We start from the raw sequence: 27,500 nt of genomic DNA on the forward strand, positions 1-27,500 counted from the left end.
AAAACATCTTGGAAAGAAATATGAGAAATTAGTAGATTTATTTATTTATTTAAAGCGAGGGGAAAAAAAATTCAGTAAACTTCTAATAACCATAACTACAAATTATTTTCCAGAATCATTTTAATTTTGATTTATCTGGGTCATTTCTCTGTTTTTACTTTTTTATTTTTGTTTGTTCTTTTTTTGTGTGCAAATTTTCAGGTACTTTATCTGTACTTTTTACTAATTATTATAATTGTATATTTGAAAACTATGTTACAGAAAAACTTTTTAATTCTTTTGTATTCTCTTCAGCTCTCTTGTCATGTTTGTGTTTTTTTTGGTTTGTTTTCTTGTAACTTTTTACTTATTTTTTGCTAAATTCTGTCATTTCCTCTGAAGCTGCTCATTGACTTCTTCTCATGTTTTTGAAAGAGCAGCAGCCAAAACTCGATGTACCTCAGTTGTCCTTAGTTTGATAAATACATTTAAGATGCAAATCCGAGACCACAGTATGTATGCGTGAACACAGTCGTACCAAAAACATTTCACTCAGATTTATATCATTCTTTTACGATCACGGGTTTCAAAGGGTTAACCACAGTGTTACCGAAATTGTCTTTATCTGCTGCAAAATAACGTTGAAATGTAACGTATCTGCACTTTGCAGAAACATTTTATGACAATGTTTTTTCTGGAGTTTGTGTTGCAGAATTTAACCTCATTCACATTTCTGTTTTTGCAAAATTTCAAAAGTTCGCTGCGTCCTCTGCAGGTGGGTTTGCTCCTGAACGGCTTCACCCTGAAGGTTTACTTCTGCCAAGCTCAGCAGCAGGTTTCCAGCAGCGTGACCGTCTACCTGAAGAACCTGGCGGCCTCCGACTTCCTCATCAGCCTCTGCCTGCCCCTCCGAATCATCAATTACGCCAGCAGCTCCGTCTCCATCCGCCGGGTCTACTGCAACTTTGGTGCCTCCGCCTTCTACCTGAACATGTACGCCAGCATCCTGTTCATGGGTTACATCGCCGCCAACAGGTAGGACTGAGCTGGACCGCAATAAGGGAAGGTAGAGGAGCTACCTGGTTAGTAAAATGTTCATTGTGGTTTTGATTTCAAAATGACTCTGTGACGAGCATCTAAACAAAAAGTTAAGCGTCTCTTTTTACCGAGAGTTTAAATTTCAGATTGAAACAACTCTTGAGGCCCCTTTCCCACTGCGAAAAAAAAAAAATAATAATAATAATAATAATAATAATAATAAAAACACTAACACCTGCTCACATCTTTAATGTAATGGGAAAGGTTACAACTGGCATTCACACCTGCGTCAAATGACTCTGCACTTGTCATGGGTATTTTGTGGCTCTGATCAGCTTCAATGGAAATAAACAACTGGGTGAAAATGCTGATTGTAGCCCCTTTGCCAATGACACGCAACTATGGGGCAACCACAAAATAGTACGTGTCTCTTCAAGCAGCGCCGAAACAGCGATCCAAATTTAGATTTCCCAGAGTTTGAGAGAGAAATAACTACCGTAACATTTTCACTGGCCTCCATGCTGCTTGCTCGGCAGGTTTCCATTAACCGTTAAATTGCACAAATTAAAATTGCGTCTGATGGAAACAATTTCGGAAAAACTCCTATTTACTGCAAAAGAGGCTCACGGGAGGTGGTTTTCAGGTGATCCAAAAAAGCCATATTTTGCAAAACTGCAATGGAAACACCTTTTAGTCTTTTCTAGCTCACATGATGCTGTGTCTATGTGCTTGTCGGTAGGAACTGGCTCCCTCATGATGCAGCCGGAGCTGCAAGAGCTGTTACTGCATCACATAACTGTGAGAAAGTTGAGCGAATCATCTGGAAGTTTTGAATCCACAATTCCTCTGTGAAATCGTGGACTACATCTCCCAGAAATCCTTCATAATTGGCCGCTCCCACGTTTAAGGGGTTCGCCTTTCAACCATGGCTCCATAACACGCCTACGTGGCCTTGGATTGGAAATAATGACGGCTAGTTTGGTGGCTGCAATAGAAATAAAGCTGCTAATGTTTTGAACATCCATTGCCATGGTTACTGGGATGTTATCACTGGAGGAGAAGTCGCACAGCATCACTCAGTGGAAACACAGTCAGCTCGATGTTGTGTTTTATCCACATTTTGGAAAATATCACTCATGTTTTGCTGAAATCTGTAATGTAAACATGTCAAGATGTATTTAACGGTCTCACAGACCACCAGAGTTATTCTGACCTCCACTTCAAATCATTTCTTGTCATGTGAAACTTTTGACTCTGCCTTCTGGTTTCATCTATAAGGATGCACTGAAGTATGAAGGCAGTCATGTTTACAGCTTTTGAAATATCTGTTTTCGCATGTAAAGTGAGTCATAAAACTCAGAGTGAGCTGTCTTATCTTGGGCATAACGCTGACTGATACCAGTGTGCCAGCGCATTATGTGGTTTTAATGTAAATGTCTTTTGGTGGGTGTTTGACGTCACTTGAAGTCAAAACTAAATGTTGCAATAACTTGAAAACTGAATGTGGTAGGATGTGTCTCTGCATCATAAGTCTGGGTTTTATTGAGGTCACAGACGCAGCATTTTACTGTAAGGTCTACTTTGTTGTTCCCTCTGTGTTCTCTTCGGCTGGTAGGTTGACCACTTCCTAATTTTGTCACTTTGAATATGAAAAAAAGTTCTGAACACTTTCAGGAGTAATTTCACGAGGTGTTTGCATATCGAGGAGAAGTCGTTCTTTGCTGCGGGCGTTTTAGTTTTCCCTTTTTTCATTTAGATCGTGAGAACTCGGTGAGGCGAGACTAACTTGTGACATTTCAGAATATCTCAGACTCTCAGTTTGGAGATGAACATGAAGGCAAAATGAAATAAGACAGAAAGACGTTTTGAACTGTGACTATAATTACGAGACCTCAGCTGCTGCACTGAGAAGGTTTTCGTGCTGTTATGAGGATGTGAGATTTTTGCTTAAAAAGCATCAGGATGTGGTTTTCTAGTACAGACAAACGTGCTGCAGCTGTGAGTCGATGCTGCGACTGAGCAGCCTGAAGGTTTAAGTTCAAAGTTTCGTTGGGAGTAAAATTTCCACAATTTCTCCCTGGGGATTAAAAAAGTATTTCTGATTCTGAACGTCTTGTAAAACTTGTTCAAATCTAACGCCACAGGTTGGCATATTTTTATGACTCGAGCTATAATAATTTGGGCTTGAAGACCTTCTATGAGACAGGATGAGAGGTGTGTGGCCCGCGATTGGTTGTTGAAGTTGTTGCATCGTCACAACATATAAGATGACAAATAATAAATGTTAATAAAAAAAATAAAAATAAATATTTTAATTGCACCATCAAATGCAGTAACAGAAAACAGGTTAAAAAGAACACAGAAAAGCAGGTGCGGAGAGGTTATAAACCCAATAAATTATAATAAATGAATAAATTACAAGTAATACAATTAATTACAGTACTTTAATACAAGCAATATAAAATAGAGTCAGTGATAAACAACAAAATCAACACAAATTATGAGTGTGAGTGTGTCTTTAAATGTTTGGGCCCAATTTTAACCCTTTGAAACTTGAGCAAATTGGTTTGATTTCTTGCAGAAACAAGGGAAGATTTAACAAGGAATAACCCCAAAATTTGCATAAACAAGAAAATTACCTGAAAATTAGCAAGAAAAGAAGCAAAAAAACAAAAATGAATAGGAAATTACATGAACAGAAGTTACAAGAAAATTACCACAAAATTAGGAAAAAGAAAAAATAACAATTACAAAGGACATGACCTGAAAATAGTACTAGAAAATAAAATATATATATACATAGATTTCTGGGCTTTTCTGCAAACTACAGATGCATGACGTTTGTCATTATTTGGAGCATTAATTGAAACTGTGTGTTTCAGTAATGCTGTGGGTTAGATTTAGGCCCAAAAACCACAATATTAAGGTTAGAAAAATAGGTCATGTTTTGGCTGATATCCACATCTGGGGGCACAAAAGCAGCTGACAATGCAAGAAGTGGTGTGTAAAAACACCAGTCTTTGGTGTCATAAACACCACTAGAAATGCAGTGAAGGTTTATTAAAATATCCCCACATTTGGTTGCATAGATGCCACTGGAAATACAGCAAAGGGTCAACAAAAAACATCATGTCTGGTGGCACAAACGCAACTGGAAACACAGTGACGGGTCAGTCTGAAATGCTCACGGCTGGTGGCACAACTGCAGCTGTAAACGCAGCGACAGGTTGGTGAAAATACTCACTCTGGAGAAAAAACTCTTGGATGCCCCTATGGCAGACAAAACACGGTGCAGCGGTCTCTGTGTGGCCTTTGAATAGAGAAAACATGATGCAGTGCTGTAGAAGTTGTCCTACACGCCAGAAACCATAGAAACCAAAGTCATCACATGCAGCTAGAGCCTTTTTTATTTCTTCACCCCGTTTGCATCTCTGTGGATCACATCTTTCTGATTGTGGTAACAATTTCAGAACATCTGGTTTCAGAGCTGCGGCCCTCCTGACTTCCCCCCTGTGGCAGATTTCATAAATACAGCTACTGTTCATGACTTTGTGTCCGTCAGCACAAATACAAACGCATCTTTTCTATCTGCTCTGTTCTTATTTGTTTGAATGCAGAAAAAATGACTGTTTCAGAAAGAATTTGTTCTCAGTTTCTGAGACAAATGTGCACCTGAGCGTCAGCCGGGTCACGGACTCAATGTCCCATGTGTTGTACTAAAACGATGCACCAACAGTCAGTGCAGGAAGTGGCGTGGAGGTCAGAGAACTTTAACCACGTCTTAGTACGGATGCACAAATGTTGTCAAAGCAACGAGCACAACTGTGCAAAGATAAACATTTCAGGAGCCTTGTGTGTCTTGTGTTTATTGATGCATAAAATATCTTTCAATTCAAATTTTTGGCCCATGACGCAAAAAAAGAACCAAAAAAATAATTGAACAGAGTTCTGCAGAATCATACTGACACTTTTGTCTGGTGAACCAAAAAAACAACGTCAGTGAGGTTTCTAATGTGACGTCGTATTTGGTTGAAGGTGTGGCAGCTTGTTGAGACGGCTGCAAAGACAATAATACTCAGCTTCTATGTTTTTTTTGGGGGGGGGGGCTGTCATTCTTTTTCTTTTAGTCACTAGATGTTTTTGAGCAACCTGAGACTCCTTCTCCCGTTGCCTTTCAGGCACACATCAGTGCTTTTTTTAGCAACCTGCTGCTGTTTTCATAACCAGTTTTAGGAATAAAACATAAGTGTTTTTAGTGACCTCTGGCCCTTTTTCTCTAATTTTTAGACACTAAACGAGGGTGTTTTTAGCAACCCGCTGCTGTTTTTTCCAGTGGCAATTTATGCGCCAAAAAAAGGGTGTCTACTTTAGCAACCTATGGCTGTTTTTAGGTACCAAAAATGAGTGCTTTTCAGCTATCCACAACTGTTTTTCCAACAGATTTTTAGGCATGAAATTGTTTTTTAGCAACCTCTGGCTCTTTTTCTGAGGTTTTTTCTGGCACCAGACATGGTAATTATTTAGAGACCGGTGGCTCTTTTTTCAGTTGGTATAGTATCATGAAGGCAGGTATTTTTTTTTTGGTGCCTAAATCAAACCATAAATAATCCACAGCATTGTTTAAACATATAATTTCATAGTATTTTCTACATAATGGTTTGCAGAAACATGCAATGCCATTTTTTTTCTGGCATTTAGGCTGTCAGGTGCCAGCGTTGGCTGTGACTCATCTACCGGCCTCTCCTCTCTGCAGGTATCTGAAGATCGTCCATCCTTTAGGAACTCACATCCTGCAGACGGTGCGAGCTGCCCACATCATCGCCGCGCTGACCTGGGTTTTCCTCTTGGCCACGACGTGCACCTACGTCATGTTGTCGCTCCTCACCCAGGAGCCGTTGTCCTCCGTCCCCGACACAGTGAGCTGTGACGTCCTGCACAGCAAACAGCTCAGCCTCTTCTACAGAATCGTCCACACCTGCTCCGCCGCCATCTTCCTGCTCGTCCTCATCTCCCTGGTCTTCTTCTACTACAGCACCTCCCGCAGGCTGTCGCTGGCTCAGCAGAAGCAGCTGGCGTCCTCCGGCTCCAAGACTCTCACCAAGTCCCGCAGGAACATGCTGGTGCTGGTGAGCCTGTTCTGCATTTGCTTCGTCCCGTACCACCTGGTGCGCCTTCCCTACGCCTTCATGAGGAAGCGGTGTTCGTGGGGTCAGGCGTTCTACTACCTGAAGGAACTGACCATCATGGTGTCGGTGCTCAACGTCTGCCTGGACCCGCTCATCTATTTCATCTTCTGCAAGGCCTTCAGGGCGCAGCTGAGCTCAAGGAGGCTGTTCAGCACCACGCCGGCCGCAACGCAAGAAGCTGAGCGGAGGAGCAGCGACGGGCGGACGAGCACGCTCAAAATCAACTGGAAGACGTCGCTCACCATGACGACAAAGCAGAGCGGCGTGCTCTAGCTTTAAGGACACTTTAGACTTGTGTTGGTGATCAAACAACAAACACATCACAATTGCAAATATGTGCAAAGACTGACATCCGAGGTTTTCCAACAAAGAAATACATGAAAATATATATCTAATTTTCTGTACTGTTTTTGTTTGTTTTAGGTTTTAGGTTTTCCCTGCTAACTTTCAGGTAATTTTCTTCTTCTTTTTTTTTAAAATTCATTTTATGGGCCATATCTCGCATTTTTTTTTTTTTTTTTAAGAAATCAAACCAGCTTGCGTGGGCTTCAAGGGGTTAAAAAGTTTGAGTAACCTTGTTACAAAAAGATAACTGAATATCAGTAAACTAAATTTCAAGACAAGAAATTGAGAACTTTGTAAACAATATTTAAAAACAAACCTGAAGTTCAGGAAACTTGGAATCAACAGCTTGTAAAAGATATTTTAAACAAGAGAAACGTTTGTTTTCTTCTTACAATTCAGCAGTTGCGTTTGACTGTTTTGAGTATGCAGGACCTTAAAGAAGTAACTTAAGATCGAGCTGCAAAGAAAAAAAAAGTGTTTCTCTGCCCTCTCTGGCGGGAAGTCTGTTTCAAATCTAACCACAGCCAGCGTTACTGGCCGTGTGTGGCCAGAAGCGCGTGCCCTTTCCCCCGCAGAGAAGAAGATAATGATGCCAAGCTTCCCCTCAGATTTTAATCATTTGTTTCTCTGTTGCTTCTGAAGAAAAGCTGTTACATAAATAGTACCCACAGACTCGTCACTAATTTTACACATGCACACGTTTATGGATGGAAGTTATTGCATTTATGTTCGACACTTGCCAGCAGTCCTCAGAGTTCTTGAAAGCTGTAATCAGTATCAGCTCCTGAGCAGAGCCCAGCTCTAGAACCAGAACTGGTCCCTGAAGTGGACCAAGAACAGTGTAATAAAGGCAGAACCAGCTTGACTCCAAACACCATCCTTCAGCAGAAATGCAGGATTGGTGATACGTAAATTTCCGACTGTACGCCGATGACACCCTAATATTTAAGATAAGATTGTTAATCATATTCAAACATGACTTTGCTGGTTGCTTACAGTTTCTAGACCCGAATCCACAATAGATGGGGTGCAGCAGAGTCAAGACATTTATTTATGTTTATTTTGGTGTTCTGGTTAAATGAAGAATGAGTTGTTAAATATTATCGTGCTTGTAGATATCCTGGATAACAAAATCATTCGATCCATTCTTTATGTGTGTAATATACAGTAAAATGGTACAGTGCATTTAGGGTACATATGTTGTGTATGTTGCATTTACTTCCTAGTTATTATTGTTGTCATTATTATTATTATTATTATTATTATTATTATTACTGCTGTTAATATTATTATTGTTGGTGACATTTTGAGGACTTTGTAAAAAGACAGAACCTGCTTAAATACAAACACGATCTTTCACCTGAAATGCAGCTAAAATATGTAAATATCTGACTTTATGCAGATGACACCCTGATATTTGAGATAAGTTCATTAATCAAATGCAGGCTTTGACGATTGTTTTCAATTTCTAGACCTGAATCCACAATACATTTGAGAAAGTAGAGACAAGGCATTTATTTGTGTTTAGTTTTGGTGTTCCTACTAAATGAAAAATATGTTGTTAAATATCGTCAGCACTTGTAGATGTCCTCGATGTGAACATCACTAGAGTGTAAAAGGTAGATTTATTATTTTATATTGCAATATAAAATGGTACAATGCATTTTGGCTATGTATGCTGAGTATATTACATCAGAATATTTTTGAATTACTGGCTATTATTGTTGTCATTATTACTGTTATTACTAATTATTATTGTTGGTGACATTGTTATTAAAATATTATGAATGTGAGCAAAATCTTGTGAGGAGAGTTTGATGAGGTCTGCAGCCAAAGTGGACTTTCATGACTGAGTCACACCACAGCACCGTCACCACAGAAAAATTACAGACAAAAACGGCACTGACCAACTTTGCAAGAAATGTCCCAAAAATGAAAAAAAAAAAAAAGTAAAAGGTGACAATAATTTACTAAAAAAATTTATAAAAAATGGGGACGATTGTTAGAATTCTTTTTCAAAATTGTCCAAAAAACTATATTTATAACTATAATAATTTTAGATTTCAAATTATTATTAAATCTATATGTAAAAATCATATGTTATTAATATTTTTGTTTATTTTTTCAATACATTTTTTTTTAGGAAATGTCTTGCTTTTTCCCCCATTTACTTTACTTTACTTAATTTTATTTTTTTTGCTAAGACTCCGTCAAATTTTTCAACATGCATATTAGAGTTTTATATCAAATCAAAGGTCTTATTATTTCAACCATCACAAAAAACAATCATATAATTGTAGCATGATGAAATATTTATTTTTTCAGTGATGCTAAACTCATTGTGAAAACCCACCATAAAAAAGTTGCTTTATTAAAATAAAAATACATACACATGTAAATAAATGGGCGACCTCGGATCACATTTAACAGATCTCACACTGGTATTTTTATGCATCACACAGTTTGTATTTTTGTCCTGTCTCTCTGCAGAACTTTTTCTTGCTGAATGATTCTTTTATAAAAGCTGGAGCCGCTGCATTGAACTTAAAACCTAAAACCTCTTTTATCTCAAAATGTGGTTTATGAGACATGTCAGCACTAACACAAACCATGACAACCATCTGTTTATCATTCTTACAGATCTAAACTTGTGCAGGGCGTCGGTCTAAGCTGCAACATACAAACAAACTGCTGTCTGTTTTTCACTGTCACTGCTGTTGTGTGTTTCCTTAATTTATATTTTAGTAAAATATAACATGATGTGTCATTTCTGTGTAGGAAGGAAGCTGTAACTTGGAAAAAAAAGTTAATGTAAGCTTATTAATGTTTTTATAATAAGCTCCTGGCTTTGTGGGTGGCAATATTGTTCAGACTAACATTTCTGTTGGATGGTTCATCATTCATGCTCCCTTCAATTTTTAGTGCTAATTTTAAAGCTGACAAGTTTAACTAGAGATAAGGAGCATGGAGCTCCCGTGAAGCTCCCTATGAGGTGAAAACCATCTTGGCAATAAATAATTTTTCCAATTCTGATTTTGATTCAGATTTTAATCTTGTATCTCTGTTGAAGGAAAACTTCACCCAAAAAATGACCGTCTGTATTTCAGTTACTTCTTGTGTGTTTTGTTGAATTTGTGAAGAAATGTTTTTTCTGGCTTGTCTCAACAGTAAACGAAGAATCTAAACTCAGAACGTGTTTAAGAAATGCAAACTATATCAAAAGATCGGTTTACAAACTCTGACACAAGTGTAGTAGTACTTCACAAACCAGCCCTCTCTCATTCTGAAGGCATCAGATACTGCCGCTTTTGCAGTCTTTTTGGCGTAAGATTCCGACGCCAAAAGCCACCTTTCGCGTTCACATGATACGCCACTGGATGGTGTCAGCAGAGAGTGCAGCCTGATAGAACTGCTTGTGGCGTTATTATATGCCAGCAGACAGCCAGAACCTGCCGCGGCAACATGATACGCCGCTGGAAGGCGTCAGGTTGAAACGCTGCTAGTAATGACATCAGAGCACGAAGGTTCCTATAGGGTGAGAGGGAGGGACAGTAGATGGGTCCAACAAACCCCGGACTTCTCATGCGGGAGGTCACTTCCCGTCTAAATCTGATGTGTTTTTCTACACATTCCCAAGCTTGTTTTTTCCTTATCCTAACCATCCGTGGCAGCATGTGCATTTTTTGACGTCTCAGCGATGGTGTGCGTGTGTTCCCTAAACATAACCACGTACAGAGTCATCCCACCATAGCAGCATCCCGAAACATCAGCAGCAGACGCAGAAGGATACCTAGAGCGTGATATGTAGACACGGAAGTCCACCGTCAAAGCGGCAAAATGTGATGACTTTGGATGAAAACGTGTTGGTTGTTCACATGAAAAGTGACGGATATATATTTGGTGTTAAGAACAAAAAAAGAGCTGAGAGAGAAGGCCAAACTTCACAGCCCGAGGAGTGTGGGACTGTCCGTCTCAGAAAGTTAAAGTGAGACACAGACCTCGTGAGAGAGGTGTGGAGGGAGGACGGCTTCGGGCGCCGTTCAACCATCTGACAGGATTGTCACATGATTGATCTTCAGATGGAGGACAGCGCAGTGTGCAACAAAAACAGTTTCTAAACTCTCACATTTCTCACACTGACTCTCTCTTCCCGTTCACACGATATTACAGTGAAATCGACATCTAAAGATAAACCCGACGTTTCACTGAATCAAATGTGTCAGTTCCTCCTCTGACTGTCTGTCTGTCAAAACTCACTTTGAAAGTCACTTCATCACTCAGTTGCTGGAAAGTCCTTAAACAGCATCCTGTGTGTGTGTGTGTGTATGTGTGTGTGTGTGTGTGTGTGTGTGTGTGTGTGTGCAGGGAAGAGTGAATTGTGGTCACACTGACATGCTGCAGGAAAAAACCTTTCATCGGTATGCAGCTTCCGCAACCCTGAACACATGATCTGCACCAACACATCAAATCAAACGCACTGAGGGGGGAACCTGGAAGCCCGCTCAGTCCTCAGGGGGTCCAACACGTGGTCTGAGGACCTGTGAGGGGACTGGATAAGTCACCACAGGAGGTAAGGAACCCTTATTTTTAACCTTCACACCTTCACACGTCGATGATTGAACCAAATGTGCTGCAGGTTCTTTCTTCACACCGATGATTCACAGTAACTCGAATCACATGAAGTTTAAATAACAACTGAGAGTTTTAAGGATGTTGTCGCCGTGGTCACCGAATCCATTCAAAACTGAGCCAGAATTAAAAAGTCAGTATCTGTTTTTTTCAACTGTTTGGTGCCTTTTACACACTCTTCACTCCTTCATGATGTGATAATTGTGTGTTTGTTGATGCATGTGTCCTAAATGTAGTCCAGATTGTGTATTTGAGTGTAATCAGTGAATTTCCAGCTCAGCTCCTACAATAAGTCTAGAAATAAGTAAGCTGTATTATTTCTGGGTGTCATTCTGGGCTTTTGACTCTGAATTTGTCATTTTGACTATTTTCCACCTGATGAGGTCATTTTGACCATATTTGGCATATGGAGGAAATACATGCTATTTCCACTAGGTGACCTGTCACAGTCAATGTAGCTGCTGATCACTGACAGATCCCAGACTGTCAGCAGCTACACTCACACACTGACATATCCCAGACTGTCAGCAGCTACACTCACACACTGACATATCCCAGACTGTCAGCAGCTTCACTCACACACTGACATATCCCAGACTGTCAGCAGCTACACTCACACACTGACATATCCCAGACTGGGATCATTATAAAAATAAATACATAAGTCAATAAAAAAAATTTTTAAAATCTACTTACCATGTAGTATATTGATTGTTTTTACCATCTAAAAACATAGTGGCATCATGACAAAAAACCTGGCATTTAAATGCTTAAAATTCTGAAAATGAAAAAAATATTTGATATTTATGATTAAGACTGATGTTGGTTAAAAAAAATAAAGCCAATGAAACTAGAAAATCATATTAATGTATGATATTTTTTATGGCTTGATTTAGAAAAGCACATTTTGTGCGCAGAGCGATACAAGTGTGTGTAATATTAAGGCGGGCCCAAAGGGGTTAATAATATCATGTATACCACATATCTATAAATGCTGCATTCAGAAAGTCTAAATTAAATATGCAGATTACGACATGAATTCAGAATATTGTCTTATTCTGAATTATAGCGGAATATTTCATATTTGCGTGCTAACAAAGTCGCTGTGTCACCAGGTGACGTGTATCACCATTAACACACACTTTCGTTTATTCTGACTCAGTCTCACACACACCGTCCTGCTGCTGCAAATACTCACTAGAGCTCCAAATGTGGATTAATCCGCCACTGAAAATAGTCCCCAAAAAAGTCACGATTTCCTGTTTGTTTGTTCAAAAACTACCAGAGCAGCTGTTTGAGGAAATTGGTGCAGTTTAAGATTCACATCTTCACGACATTAAACACACGACTCTCTGTAGGCTGCGTGTGCTGACGTGTTGTTCCTTAATTGTGACTGAAAACAGAAATAAACAACAACAAATGTTCTGTTGTTTTTATAAAAAGCAGCATCCCTGCCGAGACATACGGAGAGGACCACCTACGTACTGTTTAGCAGTTAATGTTTTCGGGCTTTAATAAGTTACTATAAATGTCAGTGTGGTTTTGAAGGTTTTCGCTTCTGTTACAGACACAGGAAATTACTTCTCTGCTGAAATGTTCTGTGTCCAAAATGTTATATGTCTAAGAACATTTACTCGAGTACAAATTCTAGGAACTTATAATTAACATGATGCTACTTTCTTGTTTGATTCTGCTGCATAATCTGATTCTTACGTGGCATTAAGAATTTAAAATACACGAGCACAGCTGAAATATTAGTCCATTCATTAATTAGTTGACTGAGGAGAAGCTTCACTTTTTGATATAATTTTTTGTTGTTATAGCTGTTAGAAAATACGATTTAATAAATTAAATTTAATAGCAGTTGTTTTGTGTTCTGAGTGAAAGTTTTGTGATTATAAAGTGATTACAGACTTCCTCCTGCAGACAAGTTCATATGTGAGTGCAGAGTTCAACAGGAACTCAGCTACCTGTCTGTCCGTCTGTCACTTCCTGCTCTGTTACACTGACGTGCGAGAGGAGCTCCTGAATGTCCAACATGACGAATGCACTTCACTTCTCAACATTTTTACAGCCAATCTGTTTGAAAACCTGCAGCAAAAGCAGACTGTTGCAAACGCTGACGGGAACAAGTTCAGATATTTAATAAAAAATAAAGTCGTACATCAGCTCACTGAATCAGGAAGGAAGAACAAACCATTACTGATGAGACATTAGAGGACTTTGAAAAGACTTTTATTTAACCCTCAGGGCTCGATTTGATGTTACACACGCTTGTATCACTTGTATTCACACAAAATGCGCTATTCAAAATTTAAAGCTTTAAAAAAAGATTATACATTAATATGATTTTGTACTTTGAGTTATTTTTTTTAACAAACATCAGTACTCCTCATTAATATCAAATACTTAATAATATTTAGAATTTAAACCTTTAAATGCCAGGTTTTTGTCATGATGCCACTATATTTCAATAAAATAAAATAAAATAAAATAAAATATTTTCACTACATGCAAAGTCAAGTCAATTTTATTTATAAAGACCATTATGTAAAATCACAATTTGGCTTTAAAATCCCAACATGAAGGTTGAAAAGTGAGTAAAATGCATCAAACAGGGTTTAAGGGTTAAACCAGCACTTATATTAGTGAGAAATCTTCACTTTTGAAACCTCTCATGCTGACAGTTTCCTCCCAGTTGAATAGCTCAGCTCACCAACAGAAGCTGGTACTGAGGTGAGGCAACAAAATCCAAAAATTAAAGTTTGCACACAAATGCAGTTTAACTTGATGGATTGTGCGGATACCAAACTGACAAGAGAACTGTCGACGTGTGACGCCTTTTATCTCGTGTTTAGTGTTTTTGCAGAAATTGTAATATTTCTTAATATGTTTGATATTCTTGGAACATCAACATGGAAAAAAGACTGACTTCAGACAGTTTGGACTGAGTTTTTTGACCATTTTTACCACCAAACCATCGAGATCCTGGGAGCGCACACCGACTGAAGAAAAACACTCATGAAATTTTGTCCGTGGCTGTGAAATTGCTTGAAAGGTTGTTTGGTGTAAGACTGGCATCATCCGCAGGAGCTGGACTATTAATTATCAGTCCGCCGATCAGACACAAACTCAGGTTTAAAAGTTGACTGACAATCACAGCGACTGACTGCTGAAATGAGGCTGGTGTATATGCTGCCAGGCTGACGAGGGGAAATGGGAACCAGGTGAGTCTGAGGGCGTGGCTGGGGTTACTGCAGGGCAGGAGAGAGAGGCTGAATCGGACATGATGAGGGACAGGTGGGAAAGTCCGGGGCATCTGGCACTGCAGGGGGCTTTGAGGTTTCACCAACAATTACCTGAAACATGGTCAAATAACTGTTGGCTCACACGTTGCATCAGACAAAAACACAAATACAGAAATCTGTCAGATGAAATCACCAAAAGTTTTCCTCTTTCTTTTGGCAGAAACCAGATGAAGAAGCTGAATCAGATTAAAGTTTATTAGACTCTTTAATAAAAGCAGTTTTACTCGATTTACAGACTGTGGGGCCAAATCTGGCCCCTGATTTGGGTTTCTAATTCACAATAAAAATAAAGTGATTGACACTGTGAATAGTTTTTGTCCTTTTAGTCTCCATAAGGTGTCAGAGACATAAAACAGCATCAAAATAGAGCTTGTTGATGAAAAAAAGAGCCAGAGGAGGATCCCCCACACCCCTGACAGAGGACACAGCTGAGACACTAATGTCCTTAAATCCTAGAAAGTCTTAAAATCCTACAAATGTCCTAAAATTCATGAAATGTCTAAAAATTTGAGAAATGTCCTAAACTGAAAATGTGTGGGGCAGCTGTGACTGGCCCCTGACCTCATGTCATTTTGTGAAAGTGGCCCCCAAACGAAGCAGGTTGAGTGTCTGCTTTGAAGGTTTAAATCGTCTTTCCTCTCCACAGGCCTCTTCCTGTTTCAAACCTGACGATCTGAGCTCGAGACGTGTGAACCGCAATCACAGCAGCTTCTGCAGATTCAGACTTCCTCAACGCAGTAAGCTGCACATTAAACCTGAAGCTCTGTGTTTCTCCTGAGGTTCAGCGTCAAAGTTTTCTGTGCTGCATTTTATTTTATTTGACATTTTAAAGCCTCTAGGTGCTTCTTGTTTCTCAGCTGCAGGTGAAGCTGCTGGCTGATGATGCCTAACGCCTCTAACTCGAGCGCTGCAGGAGCCGCGGAGGGGACGCAGTGCGTGGTCAACGACCAGATGGGGCCCTTCACCGTCCTCTACATCCTGCTCCTCATCATCAGTGTGCCTGGAAACCTGCTGTCTGTTTGGGTCTTCATCCGCTGCCCCAGAGCCAGGGTACGACTGCTGCTGCTGAGATATTAGAAACAAAATGATGTGTGAATTTAAAAGATTCTAAATCAGCATCCAAATGGAGCTTGTTTATCAAAAAAAATGGCCGTGGAGGATCCCCCACATCCCTGACAATCCAGCTAAAACCCTGATGTCCTAAAATCCTAAAAATGGCCTGAAATGCGAGAAATGTCCCCAAATTTGAGAACTGTCCTACAATCCTAAAAAATTCCTAAAATCCGAGAAACTTCCTAAAGTCCAAGAAATGTCCTTAAATCCCAGAAATGTTTTATTGTCTGTGTGGACCTTAATCTGCAGCCCCAGAGCCAAGGACTGCTGCTGCTGACCGAGGCCAGGAGATATTTAGAAACATATTTGTTAAAATTTGAAATACTGTCCATTTTTTAATGTGTGTGTGTGTGTGTGTGTGTGTGTGTGTGTGTGTGTTTGTGCAGCAGCAGCAGAGCAGCAGCGTGTACCTGGTCAACCTGCTGGCGGCCAACCTGCTGCTGCTGATCGCTCTGCCCTTTAAGATCCTGAAGGACCTGGGGGCGGCGCCATGGAGCCTCATGGTCTTCCACTGCCAGGCCAGCGCCGTCACCATCTACATCAGCCTCTACGCCTCCATCGCCTTCCTTGCCTTCATCATCACCGACTGCTACCTGCAAGTAAGACCAAACACATCGTCTTCATTTGGATATATCAGCTTTTCTGATTGAAGTTTCTGCCTCAACTGTTACAATCAAACCTTGACTTTCTCTCCGTCACGTGATACTGAGATCATTTGTGCAACAACATCTGGACCTTTGTGATCTAAAGTTAGATCTGGACTCACTGTGTTTATGATATTGCTGTTGATGGTTGTTGGTTGCTGATGGCTCTGTTCTCCCGCAGGACTGTCACACGCTGCGCTCGCTGCGGCTGCAGGAGGTCGGCTTCGCTCGGCTGCTGTCTGTGGTCGTATGGCTGCTGCTGCTGCTCATCATGGTGCCCAACATGGCTCTGCCCATACAGCAAGTCCAGGTACTGTGGTGCCACTGACTGCAAAACGACTGCTGTTAACTGGTCATTTTGAGTCTGAGCAAACAAAAATCACAGGTGGAGTTCCTCAAGGATCCATTCTCGGGCCTCTTTTATTCAACATTTATATGCTCCCTCTGTTCATTTTATATGAAATGATTAAATCTCCTACCATTGTCATGCTGATGACACACAGCTCTACATAATAAGTGTCAGCACAAGACTACAGTGTGTTTGTTTTAACATTGTGAGAACGATCCACGGGTACACAGATCTACAAAAACAACCGAAAACACCGTAGTGTGCATACCAAGCCAGTAATTGGTGGTGTAACTTTGTAATGAAACACCATAGAAGAATAGCACACGCGTGCGCAGTGTGGCCGGGACGTGTCACATTTTCAAAAGATTACACTCTGGAACCCAGTTTCAAATGTTTGTGTTTTTAGGCCCCCAAAAATCTGTTTTTTAGTGAACAAAAGGCCAAACTGCAAAAAAGAAGTTTAATGTTTCAAGCAAAAAAACATTGTGTAAACGGTCCCTAGGTGCAGCCCTGCCGGTTTAGTGTTGCTACAAGGGCTGCAAACTGTAAGAACTTTTCTTAGTCGATTAATCGGTTAAATTATCGATCAGTTAATTGTTATTTGAAAAAAAAAAAAAAGTTGCTTATTTCAAACAATACCAAATGCAATTTTTACTCAGTCAAAGCTAAAAGCAACATATTACATATACTCTGAAAGCAATTTAATAGCTTATAGATAAATCACTTAAATTTCACGTTTAAATAAAACGACCGATTAATAGATCGCCGATTAATTGATATCATCCCTAGTTTCCTCTGTGACATTTATCTGTTAATATGGTTCTGCTGCTGCAGCTTCGACTTGTTTTTCTGATGAAACCGTATGTAAATGGTGTTTCTGCAGGAGAGGCCGTACCTCAGCTGCTCCTCTCTGAAGAAGGACATCAGCCTCCACTGGCACGCCCTGACCGTCTTCCTCTGCACGGCTTTGTTCCTCAACGCCTCCGTGGCTGTGCTCCTCTCCAGCGGCCTGGCTCTCAAAAGACTCCTGCACAGCCGCAGGGACACAAAGCTCTGGGTGGACGCCCGGCGGGCGGCGGGGACCCTGGCCTTAGTGGGGCTGGCCTTCATCCTCAGCTTCGTTCCTTACCACGTGGTCCGCACGCCGTACACGCTGGCGCAGACAGAAGTGATCACAGACTGCCGCACCAAGAGGCAGCTGTTTGTGGGGAAGGAGTCGACGCTGCTGCTGAGCATGCTCCATCTCTGCTTCGACCCGCTGCTCTTCTTCTACCTCCACACGCCGTTCAGACAGACGGCGCACACGATGCTCCCCTGCAGCAGGAAGCAGACAGTCAGCGACGCAGAGGAGCCGGCGGCAGAGGAAATGATGGAGCCTGAAACATGTGCGCAGCAGGAGGATGCCGTCTGACCACAGATGTACTGTTCTTAAAAGATTTACAGAAACACCCCTAAGTGGGGTTGCCATCTTCCGGGTGTAAAAATAAAGGTCACCTCGCAGCCCCATAGGGACACCATTCAATAGGGGGTCCTGGGGCCTTCTCTGGGACATTTTGAGTATCAGACACTTCATTTTCTACATTCTGATGAATTCTTATGCATCAGTTTGTGTTTTTATGCATAAATGTAAAGGCCTTGGCTACTCTCAGCATGAAAAGCAAATAAAGAGTACATGAGAGTAAATAGTTGCATCAGTTAGATAAAAATATCTACGGTGACCAACAAGGGCAAACACGCTTCAAGTCACATATACAGAAACGCACTGCATACACAAAAACAAATGCAAAAAAGAAAAAGCTGCATTTCCACTCACACAAGCAAAGTGCTCCAGCCCTCTCGGGCTGAGGTGCGTTTCTCTATATGCAGCGTGTGTGTCCTCATCGGCCACCATTACTATCAGATTGTAGACTGTCAAAATATTATGTGGTATTTTTGAGAGACGTAAGACAGGGTAGGCTATATGCAGGAATCCTGAAGTTAAACCTTTTTAGACCTAAGACACTCATTCATTTTAATGTTGTTTAAATGTAATGTTATAATGTGTTGTATGTGTTTTAAGATTAAGGGTCTTGCAATTGTTTTATAAGAAATGACTCTGTTTTACTTTGCAGATTAAGTGGCTTCTTTTAGCTGTTCAGCCGGCTCATTTTACCTGAGCACTGCACATCTAAATAATGTATAATTATAAATAACTTTAACATAGAAATGTTAAGAACAGTCCCTATTAACCACAGGAACACAATTAAAAGGTAATCTTTTTTTTAGTGCTGGGCCGTTAACGGTGTTAACGTGCTGCGTTAACGCGGGGTTCTTATCGCGCGATAAGGAAATTATCGCGCGATAAACTATTCACTAAGTTGGGTCTATACAGTGAGCGAGGCACCAATTTCACTTTGTTGTTTAAGCGCGGATGTATACCTGGTCGAATTACGCGGAGGGGGCGTGAACAAGGCGGAAGCTGGTCTGCCTGAGTGACCGGAGTGATTGGCTCAAGCCGTGTCACAGAGCTGCTGACCGTTAATGGTCTTCTTCATGACCTCTAATGTAGGCCCACAGTTCAGTTAGGGTCATGTTATCAGAGGCTGCGCCCTCTGCTGTTCATTCCAGTTAGCAGGAAAAAGCTTTTTCCACATGGAGACAGAACCTGTGTTCCTAAATGTCTGTGTTTAACAAAATAAAATAAAGTTAAACACCAAAGTAAATCTTATGGAACATTATTTTTCTTTACCAAATATTATAGTAGAACAGCTTTCTCAAGCATTTTTGATGCATTTTCATCATTTAGATAGATAGATATATTTTGAATGTCTTTGGCAAAATTCAAATCTATAATTTTAATCTAGATTAATCTAGATTAACTACAGGATTGCAGTGAGATTAATCTAGATTAAAAAAATTAATCTATGCCCAGCACTACTTTTTTTATTCGTTTCCCAAGCAATTAACCAAAAAGTGGCCCAATTTTGCTGATGTCACCATAACTCAGAAGTTGCAGGAGATACTGAACGACAGGCGTGTTACCGTTGCCATGGTTACGGAGACTCAGACTCCTGGTTTTTAAAAAGGTCAGTGAGTCCACCCATTGATAAAAGAAAAGATGCTGTCTGTGAACAGAAAGACAAATGGCCCACGTCCTGGAGAAAAAGAGTACACTAACAGCCCTTGTCGGAGATATCCAACCGTGCACTAGCAGAGACTTGTTTTAAAATTAGACTAAATATTTTTATTCTCAATAATCAAAATAATCAAGTAATGAAACAGGCAGAGACAAGGACTGCTGGAAAGAAAAGAGAACGTTAATAGACGAGAATCTCAAAATCCTTAAAGTGTGTGAAATTATTACTTTATTACAATTTTTTTTTTTAAAGGCCTTAACATAAATTCTTAAAATAGTGTAATAGTGTATTCATAAAAACCCAGTCCAAAGGAAAGTAACCCGAAAGAAACAAAGCTGAGGCCACTTGCAGAGAAGCGGATTACACTGAGGAGTACCGAGGGGTGCCACCACCACTCACCGTGGCTCAACACAGCGTCTCACAGCAGTCCTCACTGCAAACATGGTGCAGCCTATATTGTGTCCCCGTGCAGTTACTCACATACACAAAGTGAAGGGACCTCACCGCGGATGCCTCGCCTCACCACAGGGGGGCACTCAGCCCCTGAAAGACAAGAACTTAAACAAAAGGTTTGGAACAACTACTGAAGCGTAGCCCAGCTGGTTTAACAAAGTGCAAAACTACAACACAACTCAGGGGAAATATGTCAAAACAAACTACAGAAAGCAAAAGACCCCAGTTATAACACAAACAAAATAAATCTCAAAAGTCACCACTAAAGGGCCAAAACAGCACAACTAAGGCAATTCCACTTTAACTCAGTTAACACAACGTGCAGACAAAATAGGATTAAACTAAAGCAAAACCAAAGCAGCAGTGGTATGTGCAGAGGAACCTGGAAGGTGGAGACAAAAACTTACTTACCATACGGGTCATTAACCAAGTACAGTCATCAGAGTCACCAGGGCAGGGGGACCGTCTTCACCACACGTTCATCAAGACTTTCAATAAATGTTAACTATCAGATATGGTAGGTAAGAATGTGCAAATGTGTCTTTTACACATACCTGTGGGCACCACACACCAGCGGCCACAGCAGGGACGGAGCTCAGGGGGCAGAGGGGGGACAGGAGGCGCAGGTGCCTTATAAAGCCTCGTCCTGAATGAGACTTACACTCTCCAACACTCAATCAGTTAAAACACACTTCTAATGTTGTTTCATGAAACAAATAAATATCAGGCGGAGCTGAGCGTGTGATTGTGTGTTTGGAGCAGCAGGTGGCAGCAGTGATCACATCATGGGGACTTTATAACCCGTCTATTCCCTCAGTCGTCTTTTTACAACAAAATATCTATAACATTAATGTTTATTTATAAACTTCAGAAAAATATGTGTATTAGTTTGTCACATGTAATTAACCGTAATATAAATAATATAACCACGAACACTTTGTAAATGAAGTGTTTCAGCTGATTATACACTAAAGAAAACACACTGGTTAGATTATATTCACTTTCTCACAATAAATTCCCTTAAATCCTACAAACTGGAGCTTTGAAAGTAACAGAAAATGATTCTTGATTTTATGAGTGATGCAACATGTTTTTGTATCAAGAAAAGTTTCTTGTGAAAAGTAAATCTGTTTGGTATGCATTCATGATTAAAAAAGTAAAAAAAAAGTCAATTTAAATGTAACTGGTATGCTGTTGTAGATCTGCCTTCCTAACTCTTTAAAACCAGAGAAAATTTATTAGATTTCTTCAAAAAACATCAGGAGAAGGCAATGAGCAACTTAACAAGACACAGACAAAAAATTAGAAGAGAAAATCAATTGAAAATAAATGTGAAAAAAGTGAAAAACAAAAACAAACATGAAAATGACCTAAAAAAATATATCAAATGACCTAAAAATCATATTTTGGGGAGTTTTTCCGTAATCTTTGAAAAAAAAAGTGAATATAATGTGAATATTTTTTTTTTCTGTAATGTAATTTAAAACATAAAACAATTATGACTACCGTTTTGATAACATAATTTTAAATATGAAATATTTCTGACTACAGTTTTAGGGAATTTTTCCCCTTTTTTTGGATAATTTGTATTAATCCTACCCTCGGTTTTATTTTTTTAATTTTCTTTGAAAGCTATTTTTAAATTTTTATTTTCTTGTCAACTTTTTCTAATTTCTTGCAATTTGTTGGATATTTCTTGCCCCCTTGATCATTGAATTGGTCCCCATGTTTGTGCAAGAAGTCAAACTAATTTCCTAGTGTCAAAGTTTGTGAAAGGCGTCAGCGCAAGATGCGATGTCAATCCAGGTTTTAAGGGGTTAAAATGGTCAACAGGACAGTTTCTTTAAATATGAGACTGTTCCTTTAACCGTTCAGCGATCTGGATTATGAGATGATCTAATGGAGGGAACACGGAGCCAAAAACTCGACCTTCAGATTGGGAGATAACCGGAATAAAATGATCCGCAGCAGCTTGTAATAACCTTTAATTATGTCTCACGCTGCTTCAGAGCAAATTACAGTCCGACTGTGACAAAACAAACTCTGTGAGATCCAGTCGACATTTTTGGTGGGAGACGTAGTGAAGAAAAGGAACTGAATCAGATAATCAGATTTATCTTATTCAAAACTGCTTTATTGAATTGTAATTTTTTAAAAAAGAAGCAGACAATACACAGGATGCAGAAATATGTGGACCTCGTGGCGTCGGGAGGAGGACACAAAACGAGCACAAAATCTGATGTAGAAAAATATGTCAGTTATTATCATAATAATAATCACAACAACTTTTTTTGCATTTTGTCTAATTTGGGGCAAAATGAAAGTCACCAATTATACATGTTTCTATCTGTTAAAAGTTTAGCCCTTAGTGAATTTTTGGAGCATTTTCACACATTTCATTCTTCATTTTTTGATAATTTTGGTTGTTTTCATGCATATGGCATACATTTGTCCAGACTGTGTATCTTTAGTGTAATCCGTGAATTTGAAGCTCAGCTCCTACAATAAGTCTAAAATACACTGTGGAAACTAAATAGTTACATTCAGACATTACATTAAGGTAAAAAAAAGCACCACTGAAACCCATTCAAACTGACATTTTTGATCGATTTTTGCATTTTATTAATTTTTGGGTGTCACTCTGTTGATGCTGTCGAGGGGCTACGAGGCAATTTTATGTTTCAAACTTTTTTTGTTGTATCAAACTATGTACAAAGAATCTGAATTACCATCAAATTACCGTCTGTTATGTTGAATTCGTGAAGAAAACGTACTTTTGCTCACATGCCTCCAAAGTGACCGAATAATCCAAAAACAGAGAAAATTCCTGATGATAAATGGAACTTATTCATGTGTGTTAAGTTTTAAATCTCCACACAGTTCACTGACTTGATTCATAAACTTGAACGGCGGTTTGAAGGAAACGTTGTATGTGTAGTTTTGTTTGTTTTGTTTGGGGGCCGTTTACACGGCAACGGTTCCTGAATGAAGCACTAAACTTTTGTCGCCGTTTGGTCTTTTGTTCAAACGAAAACTGCGTTTTGGAGGCCGGAAAACTTTTGATAACGGTCTTCAGAGTGTAATCTTTTGAAAACGCCACGCCTTCAGTCGCCGTGTAAACTGGCACCATCCTGTGAGAACGATGATGTCACAGCTGCACATGTAAACAGCGATGGCGAGCAGGAGGACAACAACAACAACAATGGCGGCCTGCTGAGCTGTTTGTGCTGCTGATTCTGCTGACGTTATTAACGCTGTCGGTTCTCGCGCGTGTGTTCGCCATCGTCGTCTCTGTATAAGAACGCCTTTAGTGCAAGTTCCTTGTCTTCTTCTATGGTGTGTCTATACAAAGTTACACAGCCAGCGACTTGCCTGGCGTGCACATTACCGTGGTTTCGCTTGTTTTTGTGGATCCGTGTACAGGAGGATCGTTGTCTCAATGTTATCGTATGAATGTGGGTTTTTTTAAAGGCAAAGGGAGGACATTTCCATTTTTAGTTGGGACAATCTCGTCCAAACGTGACCTTGCATAGCTGGCTCACCTGCATCGTCACCTCCTCCTGCCGTTTTCTCAGTGATGTTGGTTTTAATTTTAATTGAAATTATTGGCCGCGTCAGCTTGTAGAGCTTTCTGTTTTTTAAAATCTGGCCTTTGCTCCTTTCATTGTCCGTCTTGTAGGCTACTTTGTATGTCTTTGACAGTTTCTTCTGGCGTCTGGTCTGGTACTGGACACACAACTGATAACCCTCCAAACCGTCTGACTCTGGAGACAGAAGACGACATAAAAAATGTCAGACTGATCCTTTAACTAATTCTCAGCTGGTTGTTGAAGCAGCTTTGGTATAAATCTTGTTGAAGCGTCACTCTGTGGATCGTCTCCGCTGTGCTTCCTTTGGGTTTTTTGGTGTTGTAGCTTCGGCCGGCTTTAGTCTCTCTAGACCCATCCAATAGGAAACATCTGGACTCTGTGTGTGTGTGTGTGTGTGTGTGTGTGTGTGTGTGTGTGTGTGTGTGTGTGTGTGTGTGTGAGACTGAGTGTACTCAGATCGTCCTTGGTGTTGCAATAAAACACACAACTCTAAAATTAGACCCTGAAGACTGATATTAGCTCACTTCCCAGATATGGAGCTGAACACAAACACTGTGATTCAGCTGCGTTTGCTTTCTGTCCGGAAACAGAGATACCAGTCAAACCATCAGACATCAGCCAAGCAACTGGGAGGAGAAGTGTTGCACTCTAACCTGCAGTACTCCAAAAATCACACACAGTGACTCCAACTCTGAGACTTTAAGGAATTTACCACTTAATCAGTTCTCGCCCCCTGTTAAACTGATAAAACTTCGTTTTTCTCTCACGCCTTCAGGCAGAATGAAGAATCCAAAAACTGAGAATAATCTGGACAATTAAAGGAGTGCATGTTTAACCCTTTTAGATCGGGCTTGTTTTCTTTCAAAAACATGGGATGAAGGCGATCTGGCAAAAAAACCCAGAATTAAGTAAAAAGTGGAAAATTACCTGAAAATTAGTTTAAAAAAAAAACACAAAAAACAAACAAAGGAAAAATCAATCAGGGCAAATAAGACTTGGGGAAAATGCTTTAAAAAAATATAATTATTCTGTAACATAATTTTAAAAATAGTTCTATTTAGGCAACAAAAGCACGTGGCAACCAATGCCAACAAACATGCTGCCAAAGACGGTCCAGCCCGTTCTCACCGAACTCTTCAAATACGTCCGCTCTGAAAGTGCTTTCAGCGTACGAGCGTGACCAGAGGCCAACCGGAACATGGCTGGACGGCGCCAGATAACAGTGGCGTTGTTATTACACGCCAGAGGACAGCTGAACGGCACCAGGCGTCATTTGAGAACGTGAACCAGTGGCGTGCACATGAAACGGCGTCTTGTAATAATGATGCTGGCAACAACATAATATAATGAGTGTAAATGTGCTTATACGGGGATTGGGTGAGGAGGTGGATGGGTCCGTTTTTTAGGATCCATCCACTGTGCCTCCTAACCACCCTTCAAGGATCTCGTGTTCCTTATATTGTGACGTTACTGGCAGCGTTTCAACCTGACGCCGTCCAGTGACGTATCGTGAAGCTCTGCACAAGCGTTGGTTTGAGAATGAGCACAGGCTGGTTTGTGAAGTTCTGCGTACACATTTGGATAAATAAGATTTGTGTGAGAGTTTGTAAACCGCTCTTAAGATACAGTTTTGCTTTTTTTTTTTAAAGATGGTGACGTTCGCCTTTTTTGGATTCTTCGTTTTCAGTTGAGACAAGCAAGAAAAACAAATATTTTCTTCACAAATTCAACGCGGAGCGTAGTGAGTAACTGATATGCAGACGGTCTTTTGCGGGTGAAGTTTTCCTTTAACACACAGCGACATGAGTTTCAGGAAATATGATTTTGTTTTTGGCGCAAACATTAAACATCTCGCTCTCACAAAGAACGAGAATAAGCTCCCAAAATGTTGAAGTATTTCTTTAATCCTGCCAAAGAGGAGCAGTTTTTCCTCTCTCTCAATATATATATTTTTAAAATTCTTTCTGGTCATTCTTTCCTCCCTCTCTTTCTCTCTTTCTCTGTTTCTCTCTTTACTTTCTGTCCTTTTTAAGTCTGACTGGTCACCAAAATGCCACCAGACGAGCCATTTATAGAGAGAGGGAGGGAGGAAGAGCGAGAGAGATGGAGGTCATTTGGTGTCGTGGGAACAGCTCTAAAAATCACACACACACACACACGCACACACACACGCACAGGCGCACACACACACACACACACACACACACACACACACACACACACACACACACACACACACACACACACACACACACACACAGAGAAATCCTCCGCAACTGCTTTCAATTTCTGACTGGAGGTCAGTCACATTTCAGTCCTCCGTCCTCCACATTATAGACGTCCCCTCTCCCAGTGAGGAAATATTCAGGTATTTTTCTGCAGCAAAAGTACCAGTACCACACTGTACAAATACTCTGTTACAGTAAAAGTCCTGCAGTGAAATAGTTTGATGATGCTCACAGCAAGGTCTGTGGATTATGTTGAGTCATGATTTCTTAAAAAGAGACATTGCTGTTGAGTTTTTAAAATGGTTTTTTTTTGTATTTTTTGTTTGAGAACCAATAAATGAGAGTCCATTATAATGTATTTAATGACCAGAAACTGGACATTTTCTGTGAAAATTGAAGTTTATTTTGAAAAGAGACATCCATATGATGAGCGTGGATTGACACGATGTCCCTGAAAGTCCAAAATTTATGCGCGATCATGTCATATGTGAATGGCTGCTGACCGAGTTTTGGTTATTTGACTAGTTGGTGAGAATGTGTTTTTAAATGACTGCATTAACCCTCTGAAACCTGCATCGACATCAGTTTTCTTGTGGTAGGGCGGTTTTTGCAAGCTTTTTACCCTCTGGAACCTGAACAAATTAGTTTATCATAATGGGGAAAAATGACAAACTTGGTGAGGAGTGTCCCACAAACAGCAAGAAATGACTTAAAAGCGACAAGAAAATTACCTAAAAATGAGCTGTATTTAAAAATAGGTGAAAATATCCATAAAATGATATTCATGAAAATTCCGTATTTTAAATGACATTAAAGAAAAACATATAAATAGTACATGTTTTTTTCAGCACTTTTAAGATCATTTTCTTGTTTCATTTTTTTCTTTTTTTTTGTAACTTTTTAGCATTATTTATTTAGTTAGTTAGTTATGTGTTTTTATATTTTTTATAGTAGTTTTTATATTACTATGTTTATATTTATAAGTGTTTTAAATTTATTTTATTTTTTGCTAATTTTGTGGCCATGTCTTGTTAAGTTGCTCATTGCCTTCTCCCTGTGTTTTTGAAAGGTATCTGACCAATTTGCTGGGGTTTCAGAGGGTTAATATCGCTAACATGTGACATTAAAATCACCCTACACGACAGAAATAAATCCAACAGAGCTAAAGAAAGAAAGAAAGAAGTGAAAGGATGAAGGAAGAATGGAGAGAGAGAAAGAGAGAGAAGTTCACAGTGAATCAGAGGTTGTTTTCTATAAAGAGCCTGAGAAATATTAAAGTGGTGAGATGGAAAATACTTTAGACTCTGTGTGTGTGTGTGTGTGTGTGTCGTCTGACCTCTTTAACCGTCTGACTAAACCTCAGAGGAAATAACAGACAGATATCTGATGGTCGTCGTCATCAGTCTGAGAGTCTCAGCTGATCCGATTCACTTCGTTTAATAACGTTTATTAAACGTTATATTTGTGTTGTTTTCGATCACAGAGTTCCTCCACAACTGCTTCACAAAAAATGTTCAGTTTA

General features: G+C 39.9%; 2 protein-coding genes and 1 long non-coding RNA gene across 4 annotated transcripts in view; 2 read left to right on the top strand and 1 right to left on the bottom strand.

Annotated features, from left to right (window-relative positions):
• Positions 1 to 9,084, top strand: part of LOC121942826 (P2Y purinoceptor 14-like) — a 9,855-nt gene extending 771 nt beyond the window's left edge. The window contains exons 2-3 of the mRNA XM_088078456.1: positions 755 to 1,014; positions 5,771 to 9,084. Of these exons, the coding sequence (XP_087934582.1) occupies positions 755 to 1,014; positions 5,771 to 6,476 (966 nt within the window). The 3' untranslated portion in view covers positions 6,477 to 9,084. The remainder of the gene's footprint in view (positions 1 to 754; positions 1,015 to 5,770) is intronic.
• Positions 9,085 to 14,662: 5,578 nt separating this feature from the next.
• LOC121942836 (uncharacterized) lies at positions 14,663 to 17,617 on the bottom strand. The gene is made up of 4 exons (XR_015776747.1): positions 17,487 to 17,617; positions 16,365 to 16,584; positions 16,009 to 16,191; positions 14,663 to 15,550 (listed from the first exon to the last, which is right to left on the bottom strand). It is a non-coding gene; the product is annotated as an uncharacterized LOC121942836 (long non-coding RNA).
• Positions 15,349 to 18,849, top strand: gpr171 (G protein-coupled receptor 171). 2 transcript variants are annotated; one of them, XM_042486093.2, is made up of 4 exons: positions 15,349 to 15,535; positions 15,985 to 16,197; positions 16,424 to 16,552; positions 17,475 to 18,849. In XM_042486093.2, the coding sequence occupies exons 1-4, from the start codon at positions 15,365 to 15,367 to the stop codon at positions 18,000 to 18,002; spliced, it is 1,041 nt and encodes a 346-aa protein (XP_042342027.1). In that variant the 5' UTR covers positions 15,349 to 15,364; the 3' UTR covers positions 18,003 to 18,849. The 2 variants fall into 2 exon arrangements, with proteins under 2 accessions (XP_042342027.1, XP_042342030.1); XM_042486096.2 differs by having other exon boundaries at positions 15,988 to 16,197.
• The last annotated feature ends 8,651 nt before the right edge of the window (positions 18,850 to 27,500 follow it).

This window comes from Plectropomus leopardus, chromosome 6 (genome assembly GCF_026936395.1).
Source record: "Plectropomus leopardus strain MGB_pleo_1.0 chromosome 6, ASM2693639v1, whole genome shotgun sequence".
NCBI classification, from domain to species: domain Eukaryota; kingdom Metazoa; phylum Chordata; class Actinopteri; order Perciformes; family Serranidae; genus Plectropomus; species Plectropomus leopardus.

Excerpts from the sequence above, each read along its gene's own strand:
- gpr171 (XM_042486093.2), top strand. The coding sequence starts at position 15,365 with ATGATGCCTAACGCCTCTAACTCGAGCGCTGCAGGAGCCGCGGAGGGG. Across the intron at positions 15,536-15,984 it reads TCCGCTGCCCCAGAGCCAGG|CAGCAGCAGAGCAGCAGCGT; the intron begins GTACGACTGCTG and ends GTGTTTGTGCAG. Across the intron at positions 16,553-17,474 it reads TGCCCATACAGCAAGTCCAG|GAGAGGCCGTACCTCAGCTG; the intron begins GTACTGTGGTGC and ends GTGTTTCTGCAG.